Below are 26847 nucleotides of genomic sequence, written 5' to 3'. Positions count from 1 at the left end.
CTTCCCATTCTCAACAGTCTTTGGTTTCCATGCCCCAAATATTTACTAATTCCCAAGTATATAGAGTATTAGTGGTTTTAAGGCATTGCAAATTAGAATGTAGGAAGTTCAATTTCTCTGCCCTCTTGACAGGGGAGGTGCCACCTGAGGCTTCACAGAGAGCATACTTGTCTATACTCCTTCTCCAGCCGTTTATCCTGGACCGGGCTGGAATAAAACTTGTTCTGCCTCTTTGGTGAAACTATTAGTCTGACCAGAGGTACAGGAACTGGAACCACAAAAAAATTCTGGAAAGCACATTTATACTGGCTAGTGGTTTTAAGTACTTTTCGGAAATAATCTTGTATCCTTTAAAACTGACCCATAATTTTCTTTTATGGTTTGTCTAGGTTTGCTTTAGCCTTCTTCACTTGATGTTAATAATTTAAATGTTTCTAAATTAGCCTTGTTTTTATTTTATTTCATTTTATTAATTTATTGAAACCTCAAGACATGAGGGCTTTGTGTTCTTAAGAATGATGTGGATGATAACAATTGCAGGTATGACCCTCTTTGAGAAAACTTGAAATTTAACATTCAGACTTACAGGAAACCCAGGGATGGATTTTTGGCTATGAAAGATCTTTGCTTTACAAAAGGATTTAACCTTTATATTCCTTTAAATCAGTGGTCCCCAACCTTTTTGGCACAAGGGACTGGTTTCGTATAAGACAATTTTTCCATGGACTTGGAGGAGAGGATGGTTTCAGGGTTATTCAAGCACATTACATTTATTGTGCACTTTATTTCTATTCTTATTAAATTGTAATATATAATGAAATAAATATACAACTCACCATAATGTAGAATCAAAGGGAGCCCTGAGCTTTGTTTTCCTACAATTAGATGGTCCCATCTGAGGGTGATGGGAGACAGTGACAGATCATCAGGCATTAGATTCTCATTGGGAACACGCAACCTAGAACCCTCACATGCGCAGTTCACAACAGGGTTCACCCTCCTATGAGAATCTAGTGCTGCCACTGGTCTGACAGAGGTGGAGCTCAGGCAGTAATACCAGCAATGGGGAGTAGCTGTACATACAGATGGAGCTTCATTCATTCACCTGCCGCTCACCCCCTGCTGTGCAGCCCAGTTCTTCACACAACACAGACCAGGACTGGGGATTGGGGCCCCTGAGGGTTGGAGACCCCTGCTTTAAATAACAAGCATATTGACAATATTATTTACTATTCAAAATTTAATTTTATATGATCTCTATAGAGATACAGTTTACTTGAAGAGAGGTACACCCTCGGCACATGTCAGGCAGATAAAAGTGTTTTGCACTTTGCTACCTGCCTTCACTGTTTCATGGTAATATCTCAAAGGCGTAGCGAGCCGTTAGGTTTTTCCTGTGTCACAAACTCTTTCGGTAACCCAGAGTTGCACTGCAGTGTGTCGGACATCATGACAGTTAGACATGATGTAACCCAATAAAAGTGATACAGAAATGTGTCTTACCATGTTGCTTTGAGAAGATACTTTCTGCCAAAAACAACAACAAAATCCTTCTAGAGCTATTGTATTCTATAGGACTAAGAACTTGGAATCATGTGCCATTTTGAAGTTATAAATAATTAGTACCTTATAAAATCTGTTAGGGCCCCAAGACAAAAGGAAATCTTGACTAATAAGCATCAGATCTAAATGCAAAGTGGCTCATTCTTTAAAAAAACAAACAAACAAACAAACAAACAAAAAACTTATGTCTGACTCTCATAGTTACAGACTGAAAAATAAGAAAGATCTTTTAGAAATATAGACTGAATATTGTTTTAAAATAGATTTACATAACTATTTTCCTAAAATGACTCAAATTAAGTAGTTTGAAACCAAGGAAAACCCAGTCTCTCTTCAGCATAGAGACATATAAAGATGTATATATAATTAACTGTCACTGCTGGTGATTTTCTTAGTCTCTCTTTTCCTATGGTACACATGGTTTTAATCATTCGTTCCCACCTTGGGTATGGAATGTGGGACTTCAGCCATGTGCACCAGCACACAGGGGCAAAAGGTGTGAGACCAGGGATTTCTGACTGAGCGTTGTTCCCGTGCAGCGCTCGCAGCTTCCCTTCCAGGGGGCAGAGGTGTGAATTAATCCTGCCGTAGCCCAAGTGTGAAGTGTGGAGCTGCTGTGGCCGGGGAGTGTTGTTACAAGTCTCATCTCAGTGATGTGTGTGTGTATGTGTTTCTTTGTCCTCAGATGTTCGTCCAGGATACTGTTACACAGCTCTGACAAACGGACGCTGCTCTAACCAGCTGCCACAGTCCATAACCAAAATGCAGTGCTGCTGTGATGCCGGCCGATGCTGGTCTCCAGGGGTCACTGTCGCCCCTGAGATGTGTCCCATCAGAGCAACCGGTAAGAGCCCTGTTATCTGCAGAATATCCTCACAAGCCCAATGACAATGTGCATGATGCAGACATAATGGAAACCTGGGTAAATGAATAGACTCCAGAAAATATAAGAGATGACATCCAGGGAAATCTCCCCACATAATGCAGAGGGAAAAAACAGAGGTCTGTATGAAGAGTACTGTTTTCAGGTACTGCTTTTGACTTAGCTGGCTTATTACTACTTACAGAAACCTTTTGGGGAAGTACTTATTCTCATTTTAGTACTTACTGGCTCTCATGTAGTACTCAAAAGCTCAGTAGGGTAAAACTCAGCTCTCAGAATTTTTCAGGTAAGTTGTTCAGAAGACACATTTCCTTTTTCCTAACATTGGACTCTTTCCTTCCTGCAAAGTCCTGCTTATTTTTTTTTTTTTCCTTCACAGTATCTCTTTTATCTGTCCATTTTTTTGTTTCCATTAGAAGCATATTTTCTCTAGTCTGGACTGTTCCAGCAGCCTCCTAACTAGTCTCTGAAATCCACCGTTGCCATGTATCTTTCCCAAAGTATGAGTCAGTGAAGTTCAGTTTAAAAAATTGTGTCTAGAGGGAAAAGGGAGACACCTTTTGACTAATTGAGCATATTTCAAAACACGATGTTGTATACAATGAATGCATACAATTTGTATTCGTTAGTTTAAAAATACATAACTAAACAAATATATAAATACAGCACACTTTCGTTAGTCCAGAAAGATGTCCAAAAATATTTCTCCAGGACGAACTCAGGCAATATTTAGTGGCCAATTCACTCCATTTCTTGCAAAGAACATTTGCTACTTAGTGCAGCATTTAGAGTCCCCAAATCTGATCCCAGTTCACCTTTTAATTCTTGTTCTTTATAGTAGTTTAAATTATATGATTGAGTTTTCATTGCACCCAATCTGAGCATTTCTAAATTCAAGTTGACTTTTTTTCTAAAACTTCTAGCCAGTTCAGTCTCTTTCTCCCTACTCCTGCCATCCTTGCCTGTTATATGTCCTCTAGTCTTGTTAAAGATCTACTCAAACATGACCTAATCCATGAATGTCCCCAGGCAGCTGCAGCTGGAAGTGCTCCCTTCTTCCTCGTGCTCCTGTGGTTCTGGCTGGTAGTATGACTATGGCATGAGTCCTATATGTGTGTTCACACATTGCTCTTTTACTGGTTGATCAATCTCATTAGGAAATCTCATTCATTATTGTAGCCTCATATTTCTCATGCTTTTTACACTTCCACAATATTCAGCAAAATCTTGCTATAGGAGGCATTCAAATAGAGCAACTTATTAGGCAACATCTTTCCCAGAAGTTGAGCATATTTCAAAACATCACGTTGTGCACAATGAACATATACAATTTTTACTTGTCAATTAAAAACAATAATACATAAATAAACAAATACATAGATGAACTTTACCTTCTTTAGTCCAGTAGGGAACCATTTAGTGGATCACTGTTTAGAAGCACATGACTTCCTACTAAGACAGGGCCTAGGTACCAGGACAATGGCTTTTAAAATGCATACGTTAACTTAGGAAATCAGCAGCCTTGATGTGGATTCCTTCCTGTGTGAAGGCATTGAATAGAGAAGGGGACTAGAGCAGGTTTAGGTGCCTGCAGGAAGACCTACTTTGGGACAGTTGGAGAAGAAGACCAGGTTCCTGTGTGTGGCTTTACAGGGAGCTGTTCTCCCAGGTATACCACTGAGAGATGCACAGCCCTGAGAGGCCTTGGGCAAAACAGATTTATAGAGCAAAATAATTTGCAGGTAGGTTTTTGTTTGTCCAAATGTTCCAGTACCAGTGCTAGAGATCTGGGCTCTTACAGAGAGTGACGCAGGAAGGATTTTAGATTGGCCAGCTTTTTACTCTTTAAAAAATAAATCAGCATCATCTTGGGTTCAGTGGAGATAGGAAAGATGGACATCAGCTGAACAAAATTAGCGCCATGTTGCTGATCCTGAATATAAAGGGGCAATGAGAAGATTACTAATCTGTGAAAAATAGGAAGAAATATAGGATTCAGTCTGATGCACTTTCCTAGAGAGGTTAAGATGAATTTAATGGCGTTCTTAAAATAAAATACCCACCTAATTAGCACAAAGGCTGATAAGCTATTTCTTTTATATAAATTCAAAAAGTCTTAAAAAGAAAGGCTGAATTGGTACCTACAAATGCTTAGAAGCAAAGTGAGTTCTGTAATATAATTGTCATTCAATTAAATCCAGCACATAGTTAATGAATTCCTGTTATGTGCAATTTGCAGGGCAAGGCTGAGAGTGGGAACTAGTCATGAGTTAGAGATGATCCCTGACTTCAAAGACTACACAGTCTTAGTGATGGGAATTTGGTAAGAGCAGGTTCCCAGGGAATGATGGATATGGCACATACAGATGATCAATCTATAGGAAGAGTCATTGTTGGTTGACAAGCAGGATTGTGACATCCTGAGTCAGGGAAGCGTGAACAACATAGAATTCCTTTACAAATACATTCGAGTATGTCAGTATCTCTGTGATTTGCAATTCCAGTTAAATCATAATTAAAATGCTGTAAGAGAATTCTCTGAAAATATAAACTTGACCTGAGCTGGAAATGTCAAATATGAATGAAGAAACTTTAGAAACGGACCAGAAAGTACCGTTCATAGTAGCTAGGCATATTTAACCTCATATAAATTGGCAGAATGTCCCATGGGGTTGAAATATGAATGCATTTAAGTAAGACATGTTACTATCTGAAAATAAGTTAAATTGTAGTCTGTAAGGAAAAGAAAAATATTAGTCTAATTTCTATTAATGGCTAAAACTAGCATAGAAGGTATCCATGAGAAAATCGCTGTACAACTGTGAAAATAAAATTACCAACATCCTAGCAAGAGAGGAAAGAAATGAAATGTAAAAGTCACATAGGTTACTTACAGAAGGCAACTGTGATAAAACATGGCTATTTGTAGGCAACATGAAAATGAATAAAATAAATATATCCTTGGAAACCTGAATACTGCTTAAAAACAGCTTTTTGGAAGCCCAGAACAAATGTGTCAAAACCTAAAGATGGTTTATTTGATAAAGACCTGACGCTGTGAAAAATAGTAATCATCCTGAAAATGCAGAATCATAGGGAAGCAGATGATGAAGTCAGGATGTCCTCATTCAGAGGGTCACTATGCAGCATTAATACCAGACCCACCACCCCTTGGTATTTCTCCTTCCCTTATGGACCACTTCTCCATTGATAATGCTTTCTTTTATGAATCAGTATTCTTCAGGGTTCTGTCCTTGTAGTCCCTTCTCTTCCCCTTCCACACCACCCTTACATGAGCTCATCCATCCCCATGGCTTTGAATATCACCTGTCTGTACTGATGACTCTGAAACTCACATCTAGCCTTGATTCCTCTAAGCTTCACACTGTCTTTTACAACTGCGAAGTGATAGCTCCACTTGGATGTCTGATATCTCAAAACTCTTATGTTCAAAATAGAACTTGGCTTCTACCCACCAAACCTGCTACCACCATGGTTTTTCCCATCCAGGGAAGGGCACCAACATTCACCCAGTTGCTCAACCAGAAAACTAGGAGTCATTCTTGACTTCTTGTCTCATGAGCTCTGACACTTATCACTTCACTGAGCACTATACATTTATCTCTAAAATGTGCTTCAGATTTGTCCACTTCTGTCCGATTCAATCACTGCCTCCCCCGTCCAGACATCATCATCTCCCCCTTGGTCTTCTGTGACAGCCTTGCCTCCCTGCGGTAATGTTCTTCATACGTTGTAATTGTAAGCGTGATCTTCTGAAAATGGTCATCTGATCATGTCCCGCCCCTGTTGAAGATATCCAGTGGTTTTACACTGTGCATAAAATAAAATCCAAACTTTTTAATGTATTCTGTGGAGCCCTGTGGGATCCACAGGTGGGACTGGATGGAGAAAGTAATACTTTATGTTTTCCACGAGGTGAATGTTGATACAAATAAAGACTCCGAGGTTTTGGGAGGAATATGGCTTTGGTTTTGAATATTGTTCCAGAGTGGTTGCTGCTGCAGGTATTAAAAATGGAAATCCAGTCAGTTGCTCCTTTTTCTTTTCTCCAATTGACCTGTGAGTTTTGAGGATCAATTTTATTCAAAAATATCTTTAAAAAAATAAGGATGACTTCTGTGGGCCTATGATCATAAGCTACAGCTCAGCTGTTGTGTTTTGTTTCGTTGTGTTTTTCTAGAGGATTTCAACAAGCTGTGCTCTGTTCCTATGGTAATTCCTGGGAGACCAGAATATCCTCCCCCACCCCTTGGCCCCATTCCTCCAGTTCTCCCTGTTCCTCCTGGCTTTCCTCCTGGACCTCAAATTCCGGTCCCTCGACCACCAGTGGAATATCCATATCCATCTCGGGAACCACCAAGTAAGAATTCAAAAATCATCTAGTTATTTTTCTCGCATTGTTCAAGTTAACATTTTTTATTGTTTATTTATGCTGCTTTAGTCATTAAATAAGTTTATAAATTGTTATATTAATTTTTGGTTTACATATGTTATCTGTATCTATATCATCTATATATCTCAATTTTCCTATTGCATAGAGAAAAACGGGAGGCTTCCTATTCTCCAGAGATTAATGTCCTTTTGTTATTGATGTTTTCAGGCAACTATGGGAGAGTTATGGGCGATAGTTAAATCTGATTCACGGAAAGGGTTAATAGAGAGGATATAAAATTATACTTTAGGTTATAGAGCTTGCAAGGCAGTTTCATAAGTAGTTCAATACCAATCTCTCTATGCCTTTGTTATTTCTGCAAACTAGAGGTTTGAGAGTGAGGTGGTGAAGAGGGCAGGGAAAAGCAGCCTGCAGCTGGGTTGCTAGCTCCCCTATGCACACGTAGTGCAATGTGATCTCTGTTGGCAGGGTGGAAATATGCTCTGTTGTCACTAGACGACCTTTGCCCAAAGAGTGTCCTCTTTCCTTTCTGATTCAACATCTTGTTCATTATTGTCAGATTAAGTACTGATGAAAGGTACCATAGTTAAAATAATTTTATTGGGGCTTAATGTTCTTCTAGGGGTGCTGCCAGTCAACGTCACTGATTACTGCCAGTTGGTCCGCTATCTCTGTCAAAATGGACGCTGCATTCCAACTCCTGGGAGTTACCGGTGTGAGTGCAACAAAGGGTTCCAGCTGGACCTCCGTGGGGAGTGTATTGGTACGTGATCCATTCTAGGTTGGCACCATGGGTCTGTTGCAATTCTGTTCCTTGACTCTACTGGTTTTCGATTGCTGCTGTAACAAATTACCCCAAACTTGGTGGCTTAATACAATACAAGTTTATATTATCTTTCAGCTCTGTAGGTTAGTAGCCCAACACAAGTCTCACTGGGCTAACATCCAGGTGTTTGGAGGGCTGTGTGCCTTTTGGAGGCTCTTGGGAGGAATCCATCTCCTTGCCTTTTGCAGCTACTACCAGCTGCCTGTGTCCTTAGCTCATGGCCCCATCCTCCATCTTCAAAGCCAGCAGCGTTGTGTCTTCAAATCTCTTTCTCTCTCTCTCTCTCTGACTCTCTCTTGCAATTCCCTCTTCCACATTTAAGGATATTTGTGACTGCATTTGGCCACCTGTATAATCCAGGAGACCCTCTCCATCTCAAGATCACTGATTACCAACCTTAATTCTATCTACAACTTTAATTCCCCTTTGCTAGCTATATAACATATCCATAGGTTCTGGGAATTAGGGCATGAGCATATTTGGGAGGTCATTATTCTGCCTATTAAAGTTACTTTTAACTTTCATTGTAAAAGGTACTCAATTCGTTTCTGGTAACTCCAATTTAAGACAACCTACCAAAAGCCTAACCATTAAAAGAAAACATTAAAAATATCCCCAAATTATGGAATTTTGCACATTATACTAGTCTAAATGTGTAGCTTACCAACTCTCTTAGACTAATTACTTTAAATGGAAGAAAGAAATTTTAAATTGCTGATGAGGCATTTAAGCTGGTGAAGGGAGAAAATGTAATACAAGAGTAATCAATTTGTTGGATTGGATAAGAATACTCAGTTCCTATCAACTTGTTTTTAAAATAAGCTCACCTCTTAGTTCTGTTATGAATTCTAATTTTATAATTGTAAATTTATGATTGGTCAGAAATGATGAGTTCTTACTTCCCCGAACTATTTAATTTCCTGGTGATGTGAACACCCCTTCTAGAGGTCATCCAGATCTGAGTAGAAGTGGAAACATTTAACTCAGGGTTGGGGAATGTGAGGTCAGATCTGTATCTGCCACTAAGAAGCATATGGACAACTGGGTTATCTTCGCTAAATTTTAGCTTCCTCCTGTTTACAAGTAGGGTCATATAAACCAGTTTATCTCTAAATGTACTGATAATTCTAAGTGACTGTAAAACTAGTGTGAGCTTGTGTATTGAACACATCTGGGGATGGGGTCGACTCTATGGTGATTGAGAACTGCCCTTTAAACAACAGTTGCTTCATGTTTTGTTCTGACATTTTAGTGGAACTCAGCAGGGAATGCTTGGATATGGTTAGACCTTCTTTTCATTAGAAAAAATAGAGCTTCAAGAGATACTTGGAATCCTATCCACAAGCCACTTCTGAAATGTTAGTCTGTTTGGTTCTCTTCGATCAGACTTAAGGAAGAGAAAATGTTTATTAGATCAGATTGTTGAGTTGCTACTTGTTTGGAATTTTTCTCCGCAAAATGACACATGAAAATAATACACTTTAACTGCTCAACCAGTCTTTGAATGGCTAATGACATGTTGTAGTGGAAAGAAAAATCCTTTTATTATGTTATTTATTTCTCAAAAGGAAAATGTTTTATATGTGTAAAAGGAACCAAGAACATCTTAGAATGATGAGGTATTGCTATCTAATTTTGCACTAAAATACATTGTGCTTTGCAGATGTTGATGAATGTGAGAAAAACCCCTGTGCTGGTGGCGAGTGTATCAACAACCAGGGTTCGTACACTTGTCAGTGCCGAGCTGGATATCAGAGCACACTCACACGGACAGAATGCCGAGGTATGGTCCTGGCGTGGAATGTGGGACATATATGCTAACTGGGGGTTGACTTCAGACGAGTTCCATGGAGTTTAAATAACCCATGCCGGAAGAGACTAATAGAGTTCCATGGCTTTTTTGAACTTAGTTCCACCTATTGTCATTCTGAAAGACAGTGTCATAAAATCTGGCAAGCATTGAAGTTATTTTATAAGATGCATCTATGCCTGCAGGAAAAATCTTATTTTCAGTACTGATGTCTCGTCACTATTACTGCCTCTTAAGTTTTCATCTGAGAAGTAGAGAGTGGGATTGTCCTTTGTGACACATCAACTGAGGAAAATTTCAGTTGAAATTATGGGCGATTAATTTCTTCATGGAAAGTTCTAAAAGCTAAGGATGTCGCTCTAAGCCCTTGCTGCTTTTTAGTGTGGTCAGCAGCAGCATCACCTAGAGTTGCTTGGAAAGGCAGGATCTCAGGTTCCACCACAGACATACTGTTGCAGACTTTGTATTTTAACAAGATCCCCCAGCGATCTGTATGTACATTGAAGTTTGAGAAGCACTGCTATAAATGTCCCTCATAAAAAATTTCCCATCAGGTTTATTAACTAATTTATTAAGCCATCCAATATGCCTTTTATTAAATGACTTTAATGTACTAAGTTTCTAAAACAAATAAATAACGATCCCTGTCAGGGAGCCCAAACGTCTATCTCCATCTCTATCTCTAAATTGAGCACAAAATGAACTGTATCATTAATCAGTAAAGACAGAAAAAAATAGGCAAATACTCTATTAAAGTTAAATAAAAGGGGCCATCAGTGATAGACTGGATAAAGAAAATGTGGTACATTTACACCATGGAATATTATGCAGCCATAAAAAAGAATGAGATCATGTCCTTTGCAGGGACATGGATGAAGCTGGAGGTCATTATACTTAGTAAACTAACATAGGAACAGAAAACTAAATACCACATGTTCTCACTTTTAAGTAGGAGCTAAATGATGACACATGGACACCCAGAAGGCACCAACACACACTGGAACCTATTGGAGGGTGGAGGGTTGGAGGAGGGAGAGGATCAGGGAAAATAACCAATAGGTAGTAGGCTTAATACCTGGGTAATGAAATAATCTGTACAACAAACCCCCGTGAAAGACGTTTACCTATTTAACAAACCTGCACATGTATCCCTGAACTTAAAAGTTTTTTAGAAGTTAAATAAAAGATAGTGAGGTTTATATCACTTTAGAAAATTGGTAGCCATTGACAAGAGTTAATTTTATTTGCTTCTCTTAGCAAAAGCTCTTCATGAGTTGAAGACCTATAGAAGTTTTAATTTTTATCAGTGAACTGGTTTCAAAATTTTTGAATTTGGTTCTCACGTAGAGATTTCTTGCCATCAGTGTATTTTAGTGCACTACATATAAATGACCATTTTAAGCAGAAAAACTGGAACAAGGCCTTTGAACTTGCTAACATTTCTATTTATTAATTATAAATATGGATAGGTTGAACACTTAACTGAATTGAGAACCTTCTTAATATTATGACTATTGTTTAAAATAATTAACATGTACAAATAGCGTATTAAGCATTTTGCAATAATAGAAAATAAAATGAAATCAATGTCCAGAGACTGCACTGTTAAATAAGCCAAGAGAAGTGGTTATTGAGAGCACTCAGCTGGGGCAAGGGCCAGCCAGTATAAACGCATGTATGTGGTTGTTATCAATCTGAGACTTAGTATTGGAGACTGAGGATGACCTGAATACTTCAAGCACTGACTTCTTTAAGAGCTAGCGCTAAGGTTATCCTGAAAATAAGAAGTTGAGAATGTGTTCACATGATTTTGTGGATGAAAGTTGCCACAGAATGGTCCAAAAGGCTGTGCACATAGCTGGGAAGTATGTGAGGGGCCAAATAGAAGGGGACAGAAGGACTGGCAGAGACACAGTAGAGGAGAACTTTGAATGGCCAGCTTTAAATTTGTCTTATAAGGCAATGGGGAACCCCGTGGCATTCTGAAATCCATGAGGAGAGAAAAAGGTGAACTCTTTATCCTGTTTATTTTCAACTTGGGCCTCAAAAAATTATAGGATCCTTAAAAAAAAAAAAAAAAAAAAAGTCTGCTCAAGAATATGTGGTTTTTACCATTTTTTTGGAGTGTGGAGCAAGTCTGATTTTTAGCAAGGATTAAGAAATAAATGAGAGAGAAAAAGATCGTAGGTTGTTGGCACAAAGATCAGACAGAAGAAAAGCCCAGACTGCCTCAGCTCGTCCAATGACTTGTGTGGAAACCACTGCAGGATCTGCCCAGAAAGAAAGTGCATCTGAGGGCCAACCACAAGACATCATGCAGACGCAGGGTAGACAGTCAGAGTAACTGAGGTGCCATAAACGCACGTGCTCATTGTGCAGGGGATATTTAGGGCGCTTATACTCAGACAAATGTGGCCTCAACTCTGCATAGATAGGAATGTTCCCACCCAACTCCACATAGTTTCCCAGTCCCTATCTTCTGGGAATAAGCCCTGGAAGTGATTTTGTGCCTGTGTAGACAAAGAGGTTTGTGTTCATCCTCTTTGATGTTTATCCAGGTTTGTAGCTTCTAGAAACTGAGAGAAACAGATAATCCAGGGTACCATGCTATCCACTTTGGGTTGATTATTCATCTTTAAGTGAGAAATCAGATACAGGTTGTTTGAGTTATTGTTATTTTAACACTTCCGTATCAAGCTTTATTGTGTACTTTGGCATAATACTAACCACAGTAGGAAAAAAGGAAAACTACCCTCACAGAATCAATATTTTATTTGGTAGATAGAATACTCGTAAAGTTGTTTTTTAAAAGACTAAGAATCTATCAGCAATAACCCTGCACGTAAACCAGAATTACCATAAAGAAGACGAACGTTTTAGAGATATGATTGATGGTTTTCAGGCAGAATTAAGGTGATTATTTTAAAAAGTAGCGTTTTTTGTATTGTTCTGAGATAGCTATAAAATATGTCTTTTAAAATTATGTATTTAAAGATGCCAGCCAAATTTCAGTATAAATAATGATTTATACTGGTTAAATAAATGTGCTTGGAAAATGGTGAAGAAGAATCTATTTTGTTTACAGACTTCAGATTTAAGGAGTCTTATTAGAAATTAGAGTTAGCTCTAATGCAATTATACAGGTTTTTTATCATGTCTTTTCAACTCTGATAACCCTAAATATCACATTATTTGATAACCAGTTTATGTTGGAGAATATTATTAAGTAATTAAAACCAAAAGCTAAGATCATGAGTTTGCAAATGGAGGGCGGGAGAAATAAAATAATTTTAACTCCCCTAAATAAAGCTATTTCTTCTTTTTAAACTTTGATTTTAGACATTGATGAGTGTTTACAGAATGGCCGGATCTGCAATAACGGACGCTGCATCAACACAGATGGCAGTTTTCATTGCGTGTGTAATGCAGGCTTTCATGTTACACGAGATGGGAAGAACTGTGAAGGTAATAATAGTGTACTAATGTTAGTCCTCTCCTTCCATTGCAATTTCAGTATCAGAGGTCTTTAACAAGACCAAATAATGAGTGAAATGTCAAAGTATCAGATATGTTTTATTTATTTTATCTGGGAGGGAAGCCTAATTTTCCACAATATTCATTTCTTAATTTACATTTATGTGAATCAAATAACATTTTAATTTGCTAGGAGAGCTTGCCCTTTAAAGATCCCTGGTGATGATGAAACTTTTGTGGCACAATGTCATACTTCCTAATTTTATACAATCAGAATTTGTACATTTTTAAAAAATAGGACATACCTAAGTCCATGTATTATCTAGCCATTTATAATCTTTTTGCTTAAAGTGTCTGCCTAGTAATAAAATGCTACTAATCAGTATGTGAAATATATATCTAAAATATATATAATGTAAAATACATATTATATATATTTTCTATATATGTAATATATATATTATGTATATGTTTTTCTAAATATGTAATATATAGATAATATTCATAAAATACATATTTAAATAGAAATAATACATATCTAAGATATAAATATACATCTAAAATAAATATACATTATATATGTCTAAAATATATATATTATATATATCTAAAATATGTATATATAATAAATTACTTTGGTCTTTCTAAAGCCTATAAGTGAAAACACTGTGTCTAGAAGAGCAAGTGCCTCCCAAGACAGCTTTAATATTAAATAACATACTGATGAATTTAAAGAACGATCCCCAATGTTTAAGGTGTCTTAAAGGTTCACTGGCACATCTATAATCCATAGTTGAGCCATGTATTTTAAAAGTCCACTTTTTACCTGCCTCTATTTAAAATTGCTTCAAACTACAAGTTATCTTCTAGTTTTCATCTTTAAAAGAATTAGGATGTAGCCTAAATACATTTCAAATTCCTCTGATCTTAGTTTTGACTTATTTTCATTTTCAGAGCATTAGAAGTAATATGAATCTGTGAAATAAATATACCCACTAGGCTATTAGCACATTTTTCAGTTTGTAAACTATTATTCCTAAAAAGGACCCTGATAACTTCTATGGAGTCAAATTTTATATATTTTATAAATAGATATACCTATAAATCTGGCCCTAAAGTTTACATGCACCTGCCAAAACTCAAGAACTTGAGATATGTATTTCTTATGTCCCATCTTCTCCTTCCTTAGGTGATATTATTTGGATGAAAATTAGCCTTAGACTGTAATAATAAAAAGAAAGAAATATGAAGAAACAGAATTATTTTCATCCAGATTGGTTTCCTTCGTAAGCTTACTCTTCTGGTCTTAAGAAAATGTACGTTTCGTATTTTTCAGATATGGATGAATGCAGCATAAGGAACATGTGCCTTAATGGAATGTGTATCAATGAAGATGGCAGTTTTAAATGTATTTGCAAACCTGGATTCCAGCTGGCATCAGATGGGCGTTATTGCAAAGGTTTGTGCTGTGAAACCTTAGATCATGTTCTTCACCTGCCTTTTCTCCTCTTTATGTTGTTTAGAGGTACTGCCTTTCTTTACTGATTCTCCCCACTTACAGTATCTTGAATTTTGGTTTGGGAAACCTGACTGAATCTCCCTCTTAAATCCAACCATCCAAAGAGCTACAGTTTATGCCCGTAAGAGTGTTGTTATTTCAGAAACGGTATTCTCAAAGGAGTCAAAAGCTATGTAGCAAATAAATAATCCAAACTGCCTGTTGGTCTTCCAACAGATGTGGGCATTGTTCTAAAGAAGCTGAGTTCTACCTCTTCTTTCCAGTTAGGGAATAATGGTGGTTAGGCTTCTTGATGGCTGTTATTTGCCACCTCTTACATCTTTACCTGGACAGAATAGGTGTAGAATGTTATTTGCAATGATCTCTTCCTCATAATTTCCTCCAGGCATCTTAAGACACAGAATTTTTTTTAAGGATAATTTATTTAGGCGTTATCAAGTTAGGTAAGCAAGAAGGGAAACAGGATTAAACAGAATAAATAAACAACCAACAACCATTTTTTAGTTTGGTAAACCATTTTGAAATAATCTCATTGCTCCAGGTATTGAAGCAAAAATGAGGATTTTTATTTTTGCTGTTGAGAATTGGGGTCCTAAGAAAAGTTGCTGGAGACAAATTTGTGCTTAGTGTCTCCTGTCTTATGCAGGGATCAGTGATTATTGCACTTGGTCCAGGATCTGAGTTGGAACCAGACTTCTTAAAGAGCCTCATACTCAAAACAGGTCCAGAAAATCTGCTAAAATGCTGCACTTAGAGCTTCTGGGCATAGTTTCAGATGCAAAAGTGTAGAGGGTCAAGCTATTCAAGGTAGAGAAAAGCAGGATAAAGTCCTATGGTGCCTCTTCTCTGTGTGCCCCTAGTGGACAGCTTTGGTAAACGTGTTATGGAAGAAAGCCTTGTATTAAGTCCTTGGCAAGATGTGCATTTTCTCCAGGCTGAAAAGAACTTCGAGCCCTTGGTTGTTTACCTACATTCTCTATGACCTTCACATCAATGGCTCTTAATATTGTGCAAATCTGTCTTCCCAGCAAGAGAAAACAGTTGGGTGTTTCAAATTTGAAGTAGGAAGGTGGTTTCTGTACTTTTGAGCCCTGTGGTGGGAGGAACTTATATGAGAAGACAGGATTAACACATAGAAATATTCTACAGTGTAAAAAAGCATAAAACAAAGTGTCAAATTGTGCAAATTTAGCGCTGTACAAGTAAAAAAGAAAAGGGAAGAGAATGATTGCTGGAATATTTGGAATTGGGCTTCCAAAAAAAATAATAGAAAGAAATATGAAAGCCCCTTTGTGAGCAGACCTAGGAGAATACATAATCTTCTTGTTGATACACAGAGCACACTAAGATTCACTTTTAGTGCCTCTAGGCTCCTGCTGACCCAGACCACAGCATCTCTGCATTAAGTATGGCCAACAGATAATGCTGTGATCTCACAGATGAAACCAGGTTTGGCCACCATTGGCAACCAGTGAAATAGTATCCTATCAATAAATTGATTGTTCTATTAATTTGAAAGTACTGATGATATGGATGGTTTGTTCTGACTTTAGCATTCTGGCTTAAGGATCTGAGAGAGAGAGAGAGCTCCATAGCTCTGTATTATTATCAATGTCTTCTTTTTTCTAGCTTATAGAGCATAGGGTACACACACTGTAATAAGACTGAAGGATGAAAAAAGACAGAAATTAATCCCATGTGCACTGAATTTCTTCCTTTTTATAATCTTTCTCTTTATGCCATGGTATAAGATTTTCTCTTAGCCCTGAGCACTTAGTCCTGAGCCCACAAAGATGTGACTGTTCAAAGCTGAATCAACAATGCTAATTCAATCTCCGCAGTTAACTCATCTGATCAACAACATGGCTTCTCTGTTCACTCTCTGAAAGTTGAGGCCACTAAATTTGACCAAAGTTACCTTCCTTTGGATCTACTTTACATCTCCATTCTTATTAAAAGCTCTTTGTGTTACCTTTCAGGTTGTAGTCTCCACGTTTTATTGTGTGTCACAGTTTGAACAAAAAGGTGACCAGAATAACTAACCAATTTGAGTTCCTGTATTTAAATATAACTGCTGTTTCAAATACAATCTGTACACAGAACCTTGGACCACCCGAATATATTTTGTGCCAAACAACACAAGCTAAGTAAAACACGAAGGTGTTTTACTCTCAATTTGCCTTTTTAAGGTCAGGAGAAAGTTAATAGTCACATACACTAGTTGTATATTGTAAAAGGAGTTGTTATAAAATCATTTGCTTTTTTTCTTTTTCTTTTTTTTCTAAGACACAGTCTCACTCTGTCTCCCAGGCTGGATGGAGTGCAGTGGCGTGATCTCAGCTCACTGCAACCTCTGCCTCCTGGGTTCAAGCAATTCTTGCACCTCAGCCTCCCAAGTAGCTGGGATTACAGGCGCATGCCATCATGCCCAGCTCATTTTTGTATTTTTAATAGAGATGGAGTTTCACCATGTTGGCCAGGCTGATCTTGAACTCCTGGCCTCAAGTGATCTCCCAACCTCGGCCTCCCAAAGTGCTGGGATTACAGGTGTGAGCCACCATGCCTGACCTAAAATCATTTGCTTCTAAGTGTTGTATGTTTTCCAAACCACAATTTTGGTGCCTTTTGTACTTCCCCATATTAAAGGGAAAAAAACACTCCGCTATTATTAATATGTGTCCAATAAAGTATTTTACCAGACCTCCTTAAGTATACACATAAAATACCATAAAGTATTTGTAAAGTTTAAGAAAGATTTTTCTTTGCTGGGTTCCAATTACATACAGTGCTGTTATTGGCCCAGAATGGTCATCGAAGTAATCTATATTTATTTTCTGTTCTTTTTCTTTGGTGTTCCATCAAGGTTTTAGTTGTTTATCCTTTAATTTTAGGCGAATTGTCCCAGAGAGCTAAGACATGGGTGATACTAGAAGGGATGCCAGTCTTTGTGATGAATACCAAAAGGAAAGTCCTCCTGTAGTTTATTATTACCTAGATTTCTGAGAGCCCTGGAAGAGCTACCCTGATTATGCATTACACAAAACCCTTTGTCTTCTAGCAGCCATTGTTCTCCTTCCTCCGATTCTGTTTTTGCCTTTGTGATTATTTTGGATACAAAAATCTCTTGGGAGAATATATTAAAGTTGCTTTTTATGGAAAATACGTTCCAACAGTTGATTTCTCTTGATTTTGTTACTGTTCTTTCAGAGGAAAATGAGAATGCCATTTGAGCTTTTGTTGCAGATGCTGCATGTTATTTCCTATCTTCCCCATTTTCAAGTGTTAAAACATAATTGTCAATATGTTATAATTTTAGATAAACGTCACTTCATTTTTAATAAGTGCCTTTCTCTACCACAGACATTAACGAGTGTGAAACCCCTGGGATCTGCATGAATGGGCGTTGCGTCAACACTGACGGCTCCTACAGATGTGAATGCTTCCCTGGACTGGCTGTGGGTCTGGATGGACGTGTGTGTGTTGGTAAGAAAACATCATGGCTAGACTTAGGAGAGAGATTCAACCTCTGTCACTCAATAAAGCCCACTAGTAACAAACGCTCTCTACTGTAGCAGATAAGATATAAAGAATATTTGCAGAGCAACAGATCAACAGGGTCAGTTCTCTTCTTGTGTAAATTGAACATTAATTCAAGGATTAGAAAGATGAGCTAAGTGAAAAGCAAGAGAATACCCACCTATCCTTCCCCCTGTTCTTCCCTAATCCCATAGCTGTCTTCAGTTTTCTCCAGCCCTCCTTTGTTGATATTGGTCATTGAAATTGATGTGCATATGCTATTATCTCATGATGAACATTTTAATAGAGAATTGATGTCCATGGGCAGTATAGAATGCAAAGGAGAATATGGATCATCCAGAAACCTGTATGATAATAGTTTTATGAGACTTTCTAAAAAGTATGAGACTTGTTGAAAAATTGATACCAGTTTTATCCAGATTATTTTTAAGAAAGGTACTCAGTAAGCCATTTGAATTGGAAAAGGATTGGGCATAGCTGGAAACACGCTTCCTGGTGGTAAAGATAACACAGCTTAGTTGACCAACATCTACAGGTTTATATAACAAACCTTTTACAGATTAAACTTTCTCCTTTTTGGAAAGTATACCTAATTCAGACATTCAGTAATTGCATGTTTATTTTGGGATAGGCCACATTTCTAATAAAGGTCTTATTTAGCAGGATGTGAGATTCAACATTCATCCATTATTAATTCAACGTTTATTAAGTGCCTGCTCTGCACAGGCCTGAAAAAGACAAAATAAATGAGATATCATTCCAGCATTAAAGTGCCTCACATTTTGGTAAACCATGATAGTCCCTAGAAAACTGAAACAATCTGGCCATTGGTTTCCAATGCTTAGAAGCTGAATGTGTTGTGTTTTTCTATTTTTGTTTATTTTTTCTTCAAATGGAGCCCTCATATCAGAGGCATTCCCTGTGAGTTACACCAGGGATGGTGGATAAACAAAGCCCTCTTCAACTTTGACTTGGGGGGTTCTGCTCTGTTTGAAGTGACAGTGTGATGATAGATGCATCTTCCTGTTTAGACACGCACATGCGGAGTACATGCTATGGTGGATACAAGAGAGGCCAGTGTATCAAACCTTTGTTTGGTGCTGTCACGAAATCTGAATGCTGTTGTGCCAGCACTGAGTATGCATTTGGGGAACCTTGCCAGCCGTGTCCTGCACAGAATTCAGGTATGTGGTATCATGGGGATGCCCTCGTACTGCCAGCCTTCTGCCACCATTGAGGTCTTTGCATTTGTGGAATTCACAGGGAAAGATGACATTTTGCTCTCCGGGTATGCCATGTGCCTTCTTGGGGTCTTGCCAGAGGCTAGCCAGTGTCTAGTCACAGGTAGTTATCTAAGCCTCATAATCATTTGGAATAGGTATTGCATTTGTGCCTCCCGTATAAACTCCCTTACCTCAATAATACTCAAGCTCTTTGCAATACATGCACCTTGCCTTGTTTTCTAAAGTTGTTTCATGATGTTTGCATTTTGCAGAAACTATTATAAAAGCAGACTTTTACACAGCATAAAGGTAAATAACTGTCATATTACTTGGCTATTTCCAATAGCTTTCCAAAAGACCATTTGTAAATTTTGTTTACATCCCACGTATTGATTTTGGTATGGTTTTCTTTTTCGTCCTTTCTTTTTTTCTTTTTTTTTTTTTGTTTGAGATGGAATCTTGCTCTGTTGCCCAGGCTGGAGTGCAGTGGCATGATCTCAGCTCACTGCCACCTCCGCCTCCCGGGTTCAAGCGATTCTTCTGCCTCAACTTCCTGAGTAGCTGGGATTACAGGTGTGCGTCACCACGCTCGGCTAATTTTTGTATTTTTAGTAGAGACGAGGTTTCACCATATTGGCCCGGCTGGTCTTGAACTCCTGACCTCATGATCCACCCGCCTTGGCCTCCCAAAGTGCTGGGATTACAGGCGTGAGTCACCGTGCCCGGCCCGGTGTCGTTTTCTTTAATTATTTGATTTAACCTGAGAGAAGAAAAGTATTTTTCTCCAGTGGAAGTGACATGGCCTAATTAAAAGAGAACTGGATAGCGAGTCAGAATTCTGTTCCTCCATCAACAGGCAGCCAAATTACTTAATTAGGTGATTTAGTTATTTCTGTATTTTGCTTATTTCCAAATTTTCCTCACCTACTTTTCGAAAGGATTTGAGGTGGCTTATATTAATAAACATAATTATAAAATAGAATAATGCAGAAAAGCTATCCTTAGACATCTCATCTACAAAATGAGTTGCCTTAGATAATCCAAAAGGTCCCGTCCAGTTGTAAATTATTTCTATTTATAAAACAAGAATACTTTACTGAAATTAAAACAATGTTCCACCAGTATTTAAACGCAATTTTAAGGTCACTTGGCAGTGGACCTCTAATGTCCTGAAATAAAGTTAGACCTAATATTGACAATATGTAGCTCTGATTGGTTGGTTTTACATATAGGATTTAGTCAGTTTATTTCTGCCCTAAAGGAAACAAATTAAAGAGTAAATCGTAATTTTAAAAGATTTGTTATTTTAAAAATAATAGTATTTGAAAGTAACAGTTAGAAATTAAAATATATGATGAAAAGTTAGAGAAAGTTAAATGGAAGCCTTTAAAAGAAATGGGGGGCCAGGAGTGGTGCCTCACACCTGTAATCCCAGCACTTTGGGAGACCAAAGCAGGTGGATCACTTGAGGTCAGGAGTTCAAGACCAGCCTGGCTGACATGGTGAAATCCCATCTCCACTAAAAATACAAACAAACAAACAAGCAAAAAGCCACGTGTGGTGGTGCGTGCCTATAATCCCAGATACTCAGGCTGAGGCAGGAGAATCACTTGAATCCAGGAGGTGGAGGTTTCAGTGAGCTGAGATAGCACCACTGTTCTCCAGCCTGGGCAACAGAGCGAGACTCTGTCTCAATAAAGAAAGAAAAAAGAAATGAGGGATGCCAGTTTAAAGAAAGCAAACTTTGTTCTGGCTAATGACTTCACCCAGTGAATAATATAGAAATTGTTTTATGTATGATCACCAATCAGTTCAATGTGTTTATAATAATTTTATTATATACAAATATAATTCTATCAAAGACACTTTCTTATAACTTTATAGTTGTCTATTATTAATATCATCCTTTTGCATGTTACTTTAACTTTTGAAAATACTTTTCTTACCTACTTTGAATTTGCAATACAGACAAGTATCATGAAAGCTGGCACACAAGAGTACAGGTGACTTGTTCACATGTTGAATGATTGGAAGAGCCAAGACTTAGAATCCAGGAGCCTTGGTGCATATAGTTATTTGCCTTTACATTTTCCTCTGGACCAAGTGCACTTCCAAAGAATTCTTAAGATCCATAGGGAAATTATGTGGGTTTATAAAAAGATGACCAAAAGACCAGATTTCTTGAAGCAGTTGTCTTAGTCCAGTTTTTGTTGCAGTAACACAGTACCACAAATTGAATAATGTATAAAGAAAATGCATTAATTTCTCACAGTTCTGGAGCCTGGGAAGTCCAATGTCAAGGCGCCAGCGTCTGTCGGGGGCCTTCTTGCCAAGTCACTTCACAGCTGAAAGTGGAAGGGCAACAGAGCATGGAGGAGTGAGAGAAAGCTAGAGAGGACTGAATGTGCTTTTATAACAACGTCACTCTCATGATAACTCACTCACTCCCATGATAATAACGTTAATCCATTCATGAGGGTAGAGTCCTCACGATCTAATCACTTCTTATTAGGCCTCACCTCGCAGTATTCCTATTGCATTGGGGATTAAGTTTCCAGCACATGACCTTTGGAGGACACATTCAAACCATAGCAAGAGTAAAGCTTAACGAGAGTTAAATGTAAGGCCCGGTTCCACTAACTTCTGTCTTATATTTGAATGAATTTACCCAGAAAAGGTCCACACGTGGAAGTAGTTTCATGCATTTGGTTTCTCCACCTCTTTGGTCATGAACCATCCCAATGTACAAAAATCCCTCATTTCAAGAATGGGGGGTAGGCTGTTTAAAGTACTGAAAATACTCAAAAGGAATGTCTTCTGTCAGTTGAGGGAGAGACTCCAAATATACAAAATCCGAAGTTCATCTTTGTGGTCTGCAAGTCAGGCAAGCTGCATATGAAGCTGTTTCTCACTGGTTGCTGGAGCTCATTCACATTGTTCAGCAAGCCCTCTTGTGTCCTCAGCCTTCTGACAATGTTTCACAGAAATGGGTCAGTTAAACCCATGGGAGTGTGATTGGTCAGTTAAACCCACAGGAGGGTAATTCTGGGGAATTTTCTCGTGGATCCCTCATGCCACTGTCTCCATGGCACTACGCTGAGTTAGCTCATCAATACTTATCCCTTAATATGGGTTTATAATACTTTTATTTACTTATTTTTTATTCAGGGCCTGAGCTGTGCACAGTACATGTTAAATCATTAAACATGTAATGTTAATTCTGTGCAGCCACCAGGTGAAATGGGAATTATCGTTCCACATTTATGGGAGAAGAAACTAACAGAGGAAAAGGGCTGCTTCCAAAACTGCCAGCAATTAGCATTGTCATTGGTATTAAAACCCATGCTTATTTGAACTCACTACAAAAAATGGTCTAGAACCGGATCCTGCCTAAATGGAAAACAATGGTGACAATAATTTGCTTCCATTTAGGCCAAACTTCAGCAAAATTGTCATTATCTCTAAAAGTCCTTTTTAGGAAACTGGCATGATTTTGGTTTTCTTGTTTTATTACAGTATTTCATACATATTTTAGTTTTTTGCTGATATAACAGAATAAAAAGGATGAATTTCTTTTTGTTCCCAGACCTGACTTTCAAACACACCTTCCCATCTGTTGGTTTTTTGGCCCCTTCTAAGACGATTTGAAAATTAAATCCTCACTGCTTTCTCAAATTCACATTTGTTAGAAGACATGATCATTTTTGGTTGTATAACTCATTTATGTCCACTGTCATCAGGATGCAATTCTCTGGCATGCAGAAGATAGGAACTATTTGCTTCAGCAGTGAGGTGCAGTCAGCCTCTACAATAAGCCCCGGCCCTGATATCCTGTTCTCCTTCCACTTAAGCACAGATGATTTACATTTGACCATGAGACTGTGTTTGCCAGAAACCATTGGCAACTAAGGGGACACTAGTTTCCTTTCCGTGGATAGTGTGATTCCAGTTAGTTCTACATTTTCATCGTTCACTCTTACGTTAAGTATTGTTGGAATTGTATGTAAAACATAGTATTAATTTTAAGAAGTAGAATTTTGATTCTATCTCAAATTTGGGGACATATTGTGTGTACTTCAGTTTCTTCAATTAAAATCTCACAGTTTTAACATTAAACAATACTTTCTCTATGGATATATCATAGAGAATGAATCCAGTATCCTGATAAATATTAACTTTAAAAATACACTTAAATGCAAGAGTAGGTATTCTGTTGTTGCACTTGTGAGAGGAGGCTAGAGAATTTGCAGAGAGAAATGAGGAAATGTTAAGAACCAATTGTACTGAAAAAACAGCTAGCAGTGAGAAACAAAATTATCCCCAAGATGGTGGGAGAAAGTTTTATTAACAGTTAAGAAACCACATTTTAACAGGCACATTTCACCGTAAGTGTAAAGTGTTCCCTGGTGAACAAAATCAAGTTATAGGAAAAACACCTTTTCCGAAAGGGCTTTGCACAAGGAATTGCTATAACTTGCCTGTATCCTTAAAAGTTGTTTTCCTCGATGATGTGTAGCCTTTAAAATGGGAGCCTGGTGTAAAGTGACTCCCTGGGGAGATACCTCCTTTTCCGTTACCACTTAATTTTGGTTCTACTCACTTTGGAGGAAATGGTGTGTGCAAAACCAAGGGCAGGATCGACCTATTCTGCAAACAAGGGAATCATTTACTATCTGTTAATTTATTGCAGCGGAATATCAGGCGCTCTGCAGCAGCGGGCCGGGGATGACGTCAGCAGGCAGTGGTAAGGATTCCTTTCAAAATTTACTACCTTCAGTATGTGCGGAGGCAGCATCAGGCTTTCCTGTGGGTTTCACATTGATCCCTTTACACGGGTCTGACCTGACTCCCTCTCTGGCCATCGCTGTGCCGTGTATCTGGGATGCTCAGAAGCCTTCAGTGGCAGAGCAGCCAGGGCACTGTGGGCTCTAGGATTTCTGGGTGTGGCTGTGGGGCTTGGCCACTGAAGGGGTCAGGTGCTCTCCCTTTGTGGTTGATGGGTGCTCGCAGATGACATATAATGACTTTTGTTGCTCATGCTTGAGAAGGGGCAGCCTGACTCCCCTGTGGATCTTCCACTGTCAAGTACAACTCAGGATGATGGGCTGGTGGAACCATTCTCCATCTGCATTCTGAAGGATTCTTAACTGTTAAGTGCTCAGTATTATAAGACGGCAATAGGGAGCAGTGACAGCAGTTAACTGAGTTGGAAGAGAATGAAATATTTAGCTAGAGAAATATCGGTGCCATGCAAGGAATTAAAGTTAAAAGGGAGAATTGGAACAAGTATGAAAATAGGTGACAAGAAAGAGGAAGGGATTATTTTATTAATATAAAGCTACGCGGTTTGATTCAGGGAGATCTGAAAGAATGTGGACTGGCTGAATTGATTGTCAGTTCAATCAGCATGATTAGTTTCATCATTGTGTGTGAATGAAAATGTGGAGGGGATATTCAGAGGAGGAAAGACGAGAGGTAAGGAAACTTATAATGAATAAGGAGTTAATGGGAAATAAGTAAGTTGTGATAGGGACTTGGAAGAAAAAAAATGTCAACCCTAATTTATAGAAGAGTCAGGCACCAGGATTTGGGACTATCCATTCACTGATTGTCATTCTGCACCTGCCTTGACTCCTCAGTTGTGAGGGTGCAGAAGAGGGAGGGCCCCACCTCAGGTGGGCAGAGCGGCAGAGGCTTTTTCAGAGCATGTGGTGTTGGAGCTGGCTTTTGACCTGTAAATAGGCCTGCTGCAGGCGTTCCTGACACAGAGCCAAGAGGGCATTATATGTTCACAGAAAAGTGTGAAGTTTGGGATAAGTAAACAAAAAATTTGTATTTTAGTTTAATCTTGAGGATATTGTTGAACCTATGAAAGTTTGAACCATGAGAATGATATAATCAGCTTGTTTTTAGGATGGTAAGAGTGGTTGCAGTGTAGAGGGTAGATGGAAGAAAGAGGGGCTGGTGGTGGGGAGACCAGTTGTAGGGACTTGGGACCTGCTGTTGATCCATTTTTCCATCTTGGTGCTTGGACTAGGAGAAGTCCAGGAGGTCTCCTTCGGCTTGATCAGGGATTGGTTATCTTGTAGTTTCAGCTGAGATGCCAAGTTCCTCTCAGGAACTTGTGAGAGAAAGATTTGACTCAGAATATCTTACAGTGAGAAAAAGAGATCGAGTGTTCTCTTTCCAGTGAAATCGATTTTTTTCCTCCAGTAGGTCCTAAGGTCATTACATGTATTGTAGTGTTATATTTTTAACAATTCATTCAATGTTTATTTTATAATGTTAATTGATTTTGAACTTGTCTGTGGTGCAGATATAAATGAATGTGCACTAGATCCTGATATTTGCCCAAATGGAATCTGTGAAAACCTTCGTGGGACCTATAAATGTATATGCAATTCAGGATATGAAGTGGATTCAACTGGGAAGAACTGTGTTGGTAAGAAGTTTTACCTGTTTTCTGAAACATTTCCTGCATAATGCATTCCTTCTTTCATTGCTGGGAGAAAACTGCCTTTGAGTAGCTTAGAGGACTAGGCAGAAGGACACTTTATACTTCAAATGTCAGCACAGCATATGCATGTCTTTAGTAACAAAAATTTACATGACTGAATCTTGACAATTTATGAATAATGATGTATCAGATTCATTCCTTGAAATGATTTGCTCCTTAAAATAAAGATGTATCAGATTTCACTCCTTCAAAGAGAAGCTCCTTAGATATGAGATACAGAGATTCTGAACCATTCTCACGTGACTACAAAGTCAACCTTGTTTTTACTGAGAGAGAAGCAGCTCTTCTCCCAACCATTTATTAGACTTAATCAGAGAAAACACAGCTTATTTTCAGGAATACCCACTCTCTGTTAAGTTAAACCCTTAAAGTTGGGTTTTGCTTCAGACAGGCATATTATTCAGCTGAAAGCGGGCAGTTTTCCTGAGTTCCCTGAATCATGAATCTAAATTCTTCATGACAATCATAAATGCTACAGATTACTTTATACTTTATAATTGTACCTGGAGACAGTTTGAATTATTATAAGGAAGAAGCATCTATTCTGGAACTAACATATGTCAAAGATGGACCATACTTTTTAAGTATTTATTTAGTTCTCTAAATCAATAAGGTTAATCCTTTTAATTTGACAAAATGAATTAAATTATATAAATTTAAGTATATAATGTAACTATATAAAGATAATGATTTCCAGCAAATCCATATTTTCTTCCTGCTAAAGAAATAAGTGAATTAAATAGTGTAATGACTTTAGGCTTTGTAGATATTCAGTTTAGATATTTAGTTTAAAACCAGGTCAGCCGGGCGCAGTGGCCCACGCCTATAATCCCAGCACTTTGGGAGGCCAAGGCAGGCGGATCACGAGCTCAGGAGATGGAGACCATCCTGGCGAACACGGTGAAACCTCATCTCTACTAAAAATACAAAAAAATTAGCTGGGCCTGGTGGCGGGCGCCTGTAGTCCCAGCTACTCGGGAGGCTGAGGCAGGAGAATGGTGTGAACCCAGGAGGTGGAGCTTGCAGTGAGCCGAGATCGCGCCAGTGCACTCCAGCCTGGGTGACAGAGCGAGACTCTGTC

General features: G+C 38.3%; 1 protein-coding gene across 1 annotated transcript in view; it reads left to right on the top strand.

Annotated features, from left to right (window-relative positions):
• Positions 1 to 26847, top strand: part of FBN1 (fibrillin 1) — a 236321-nt gene that overhangs the window by 123161 nt on the left and 86313 nt on the right. The window contains exons 10-19 of the mRNA XM_045395431.3: positions 2249 to 2407; positions 6648 to 6827; positions 7483 to 7623; positions 9350 to 9469; positions 12836 to 12961; positions 14307 to 14429; positions 17850 to 17972; positions 19058 to 19210; positions 23940 to 23993; positions 25566 to 25691. Of these exons, the coding sequence (XP_045251366.2) occupies positions 2249 to 2407; positions 6648 to 6827; positions 7483 to 7623; positions 9350 to 9469; positions 12836 to 12961; positions 14307 to 14429; positions 17850 to 17972; positions 19058 to 19210; positions 23940 to 23993; positions 25566 to 25691 (1305 nt within the window). The remainder of the gene's footprint in view (positions 1 to 2248; positions 2408 to 6647; positions 6828 to 7482; positions 7624 to 9349; positions 9470 to 12835; positions 12962 to 14306; positions 14430 to 17849; positions 17973 to 19057; positions 19211 to 23939; positions 23994 to 25565; positions 25692 to 26847) is intronic.

Source organism: Macaca fascicularis, chromosome 7, assembly GCF_037993035.2.
Source record: "Macaca fascicularis isolate 582-1 chromosome 7, T2T-MFA8v1.1".
NCBI lineage: Eukaryota > Metazoa > Chordata > Mammalia > Primates > Cercopithecidae > Macaca > Macaca fascicularis.
Note: the sequence above shows the minus strand (reverse complement) of the source record. Positions and strands in the feature narration are given on the sequence as shown.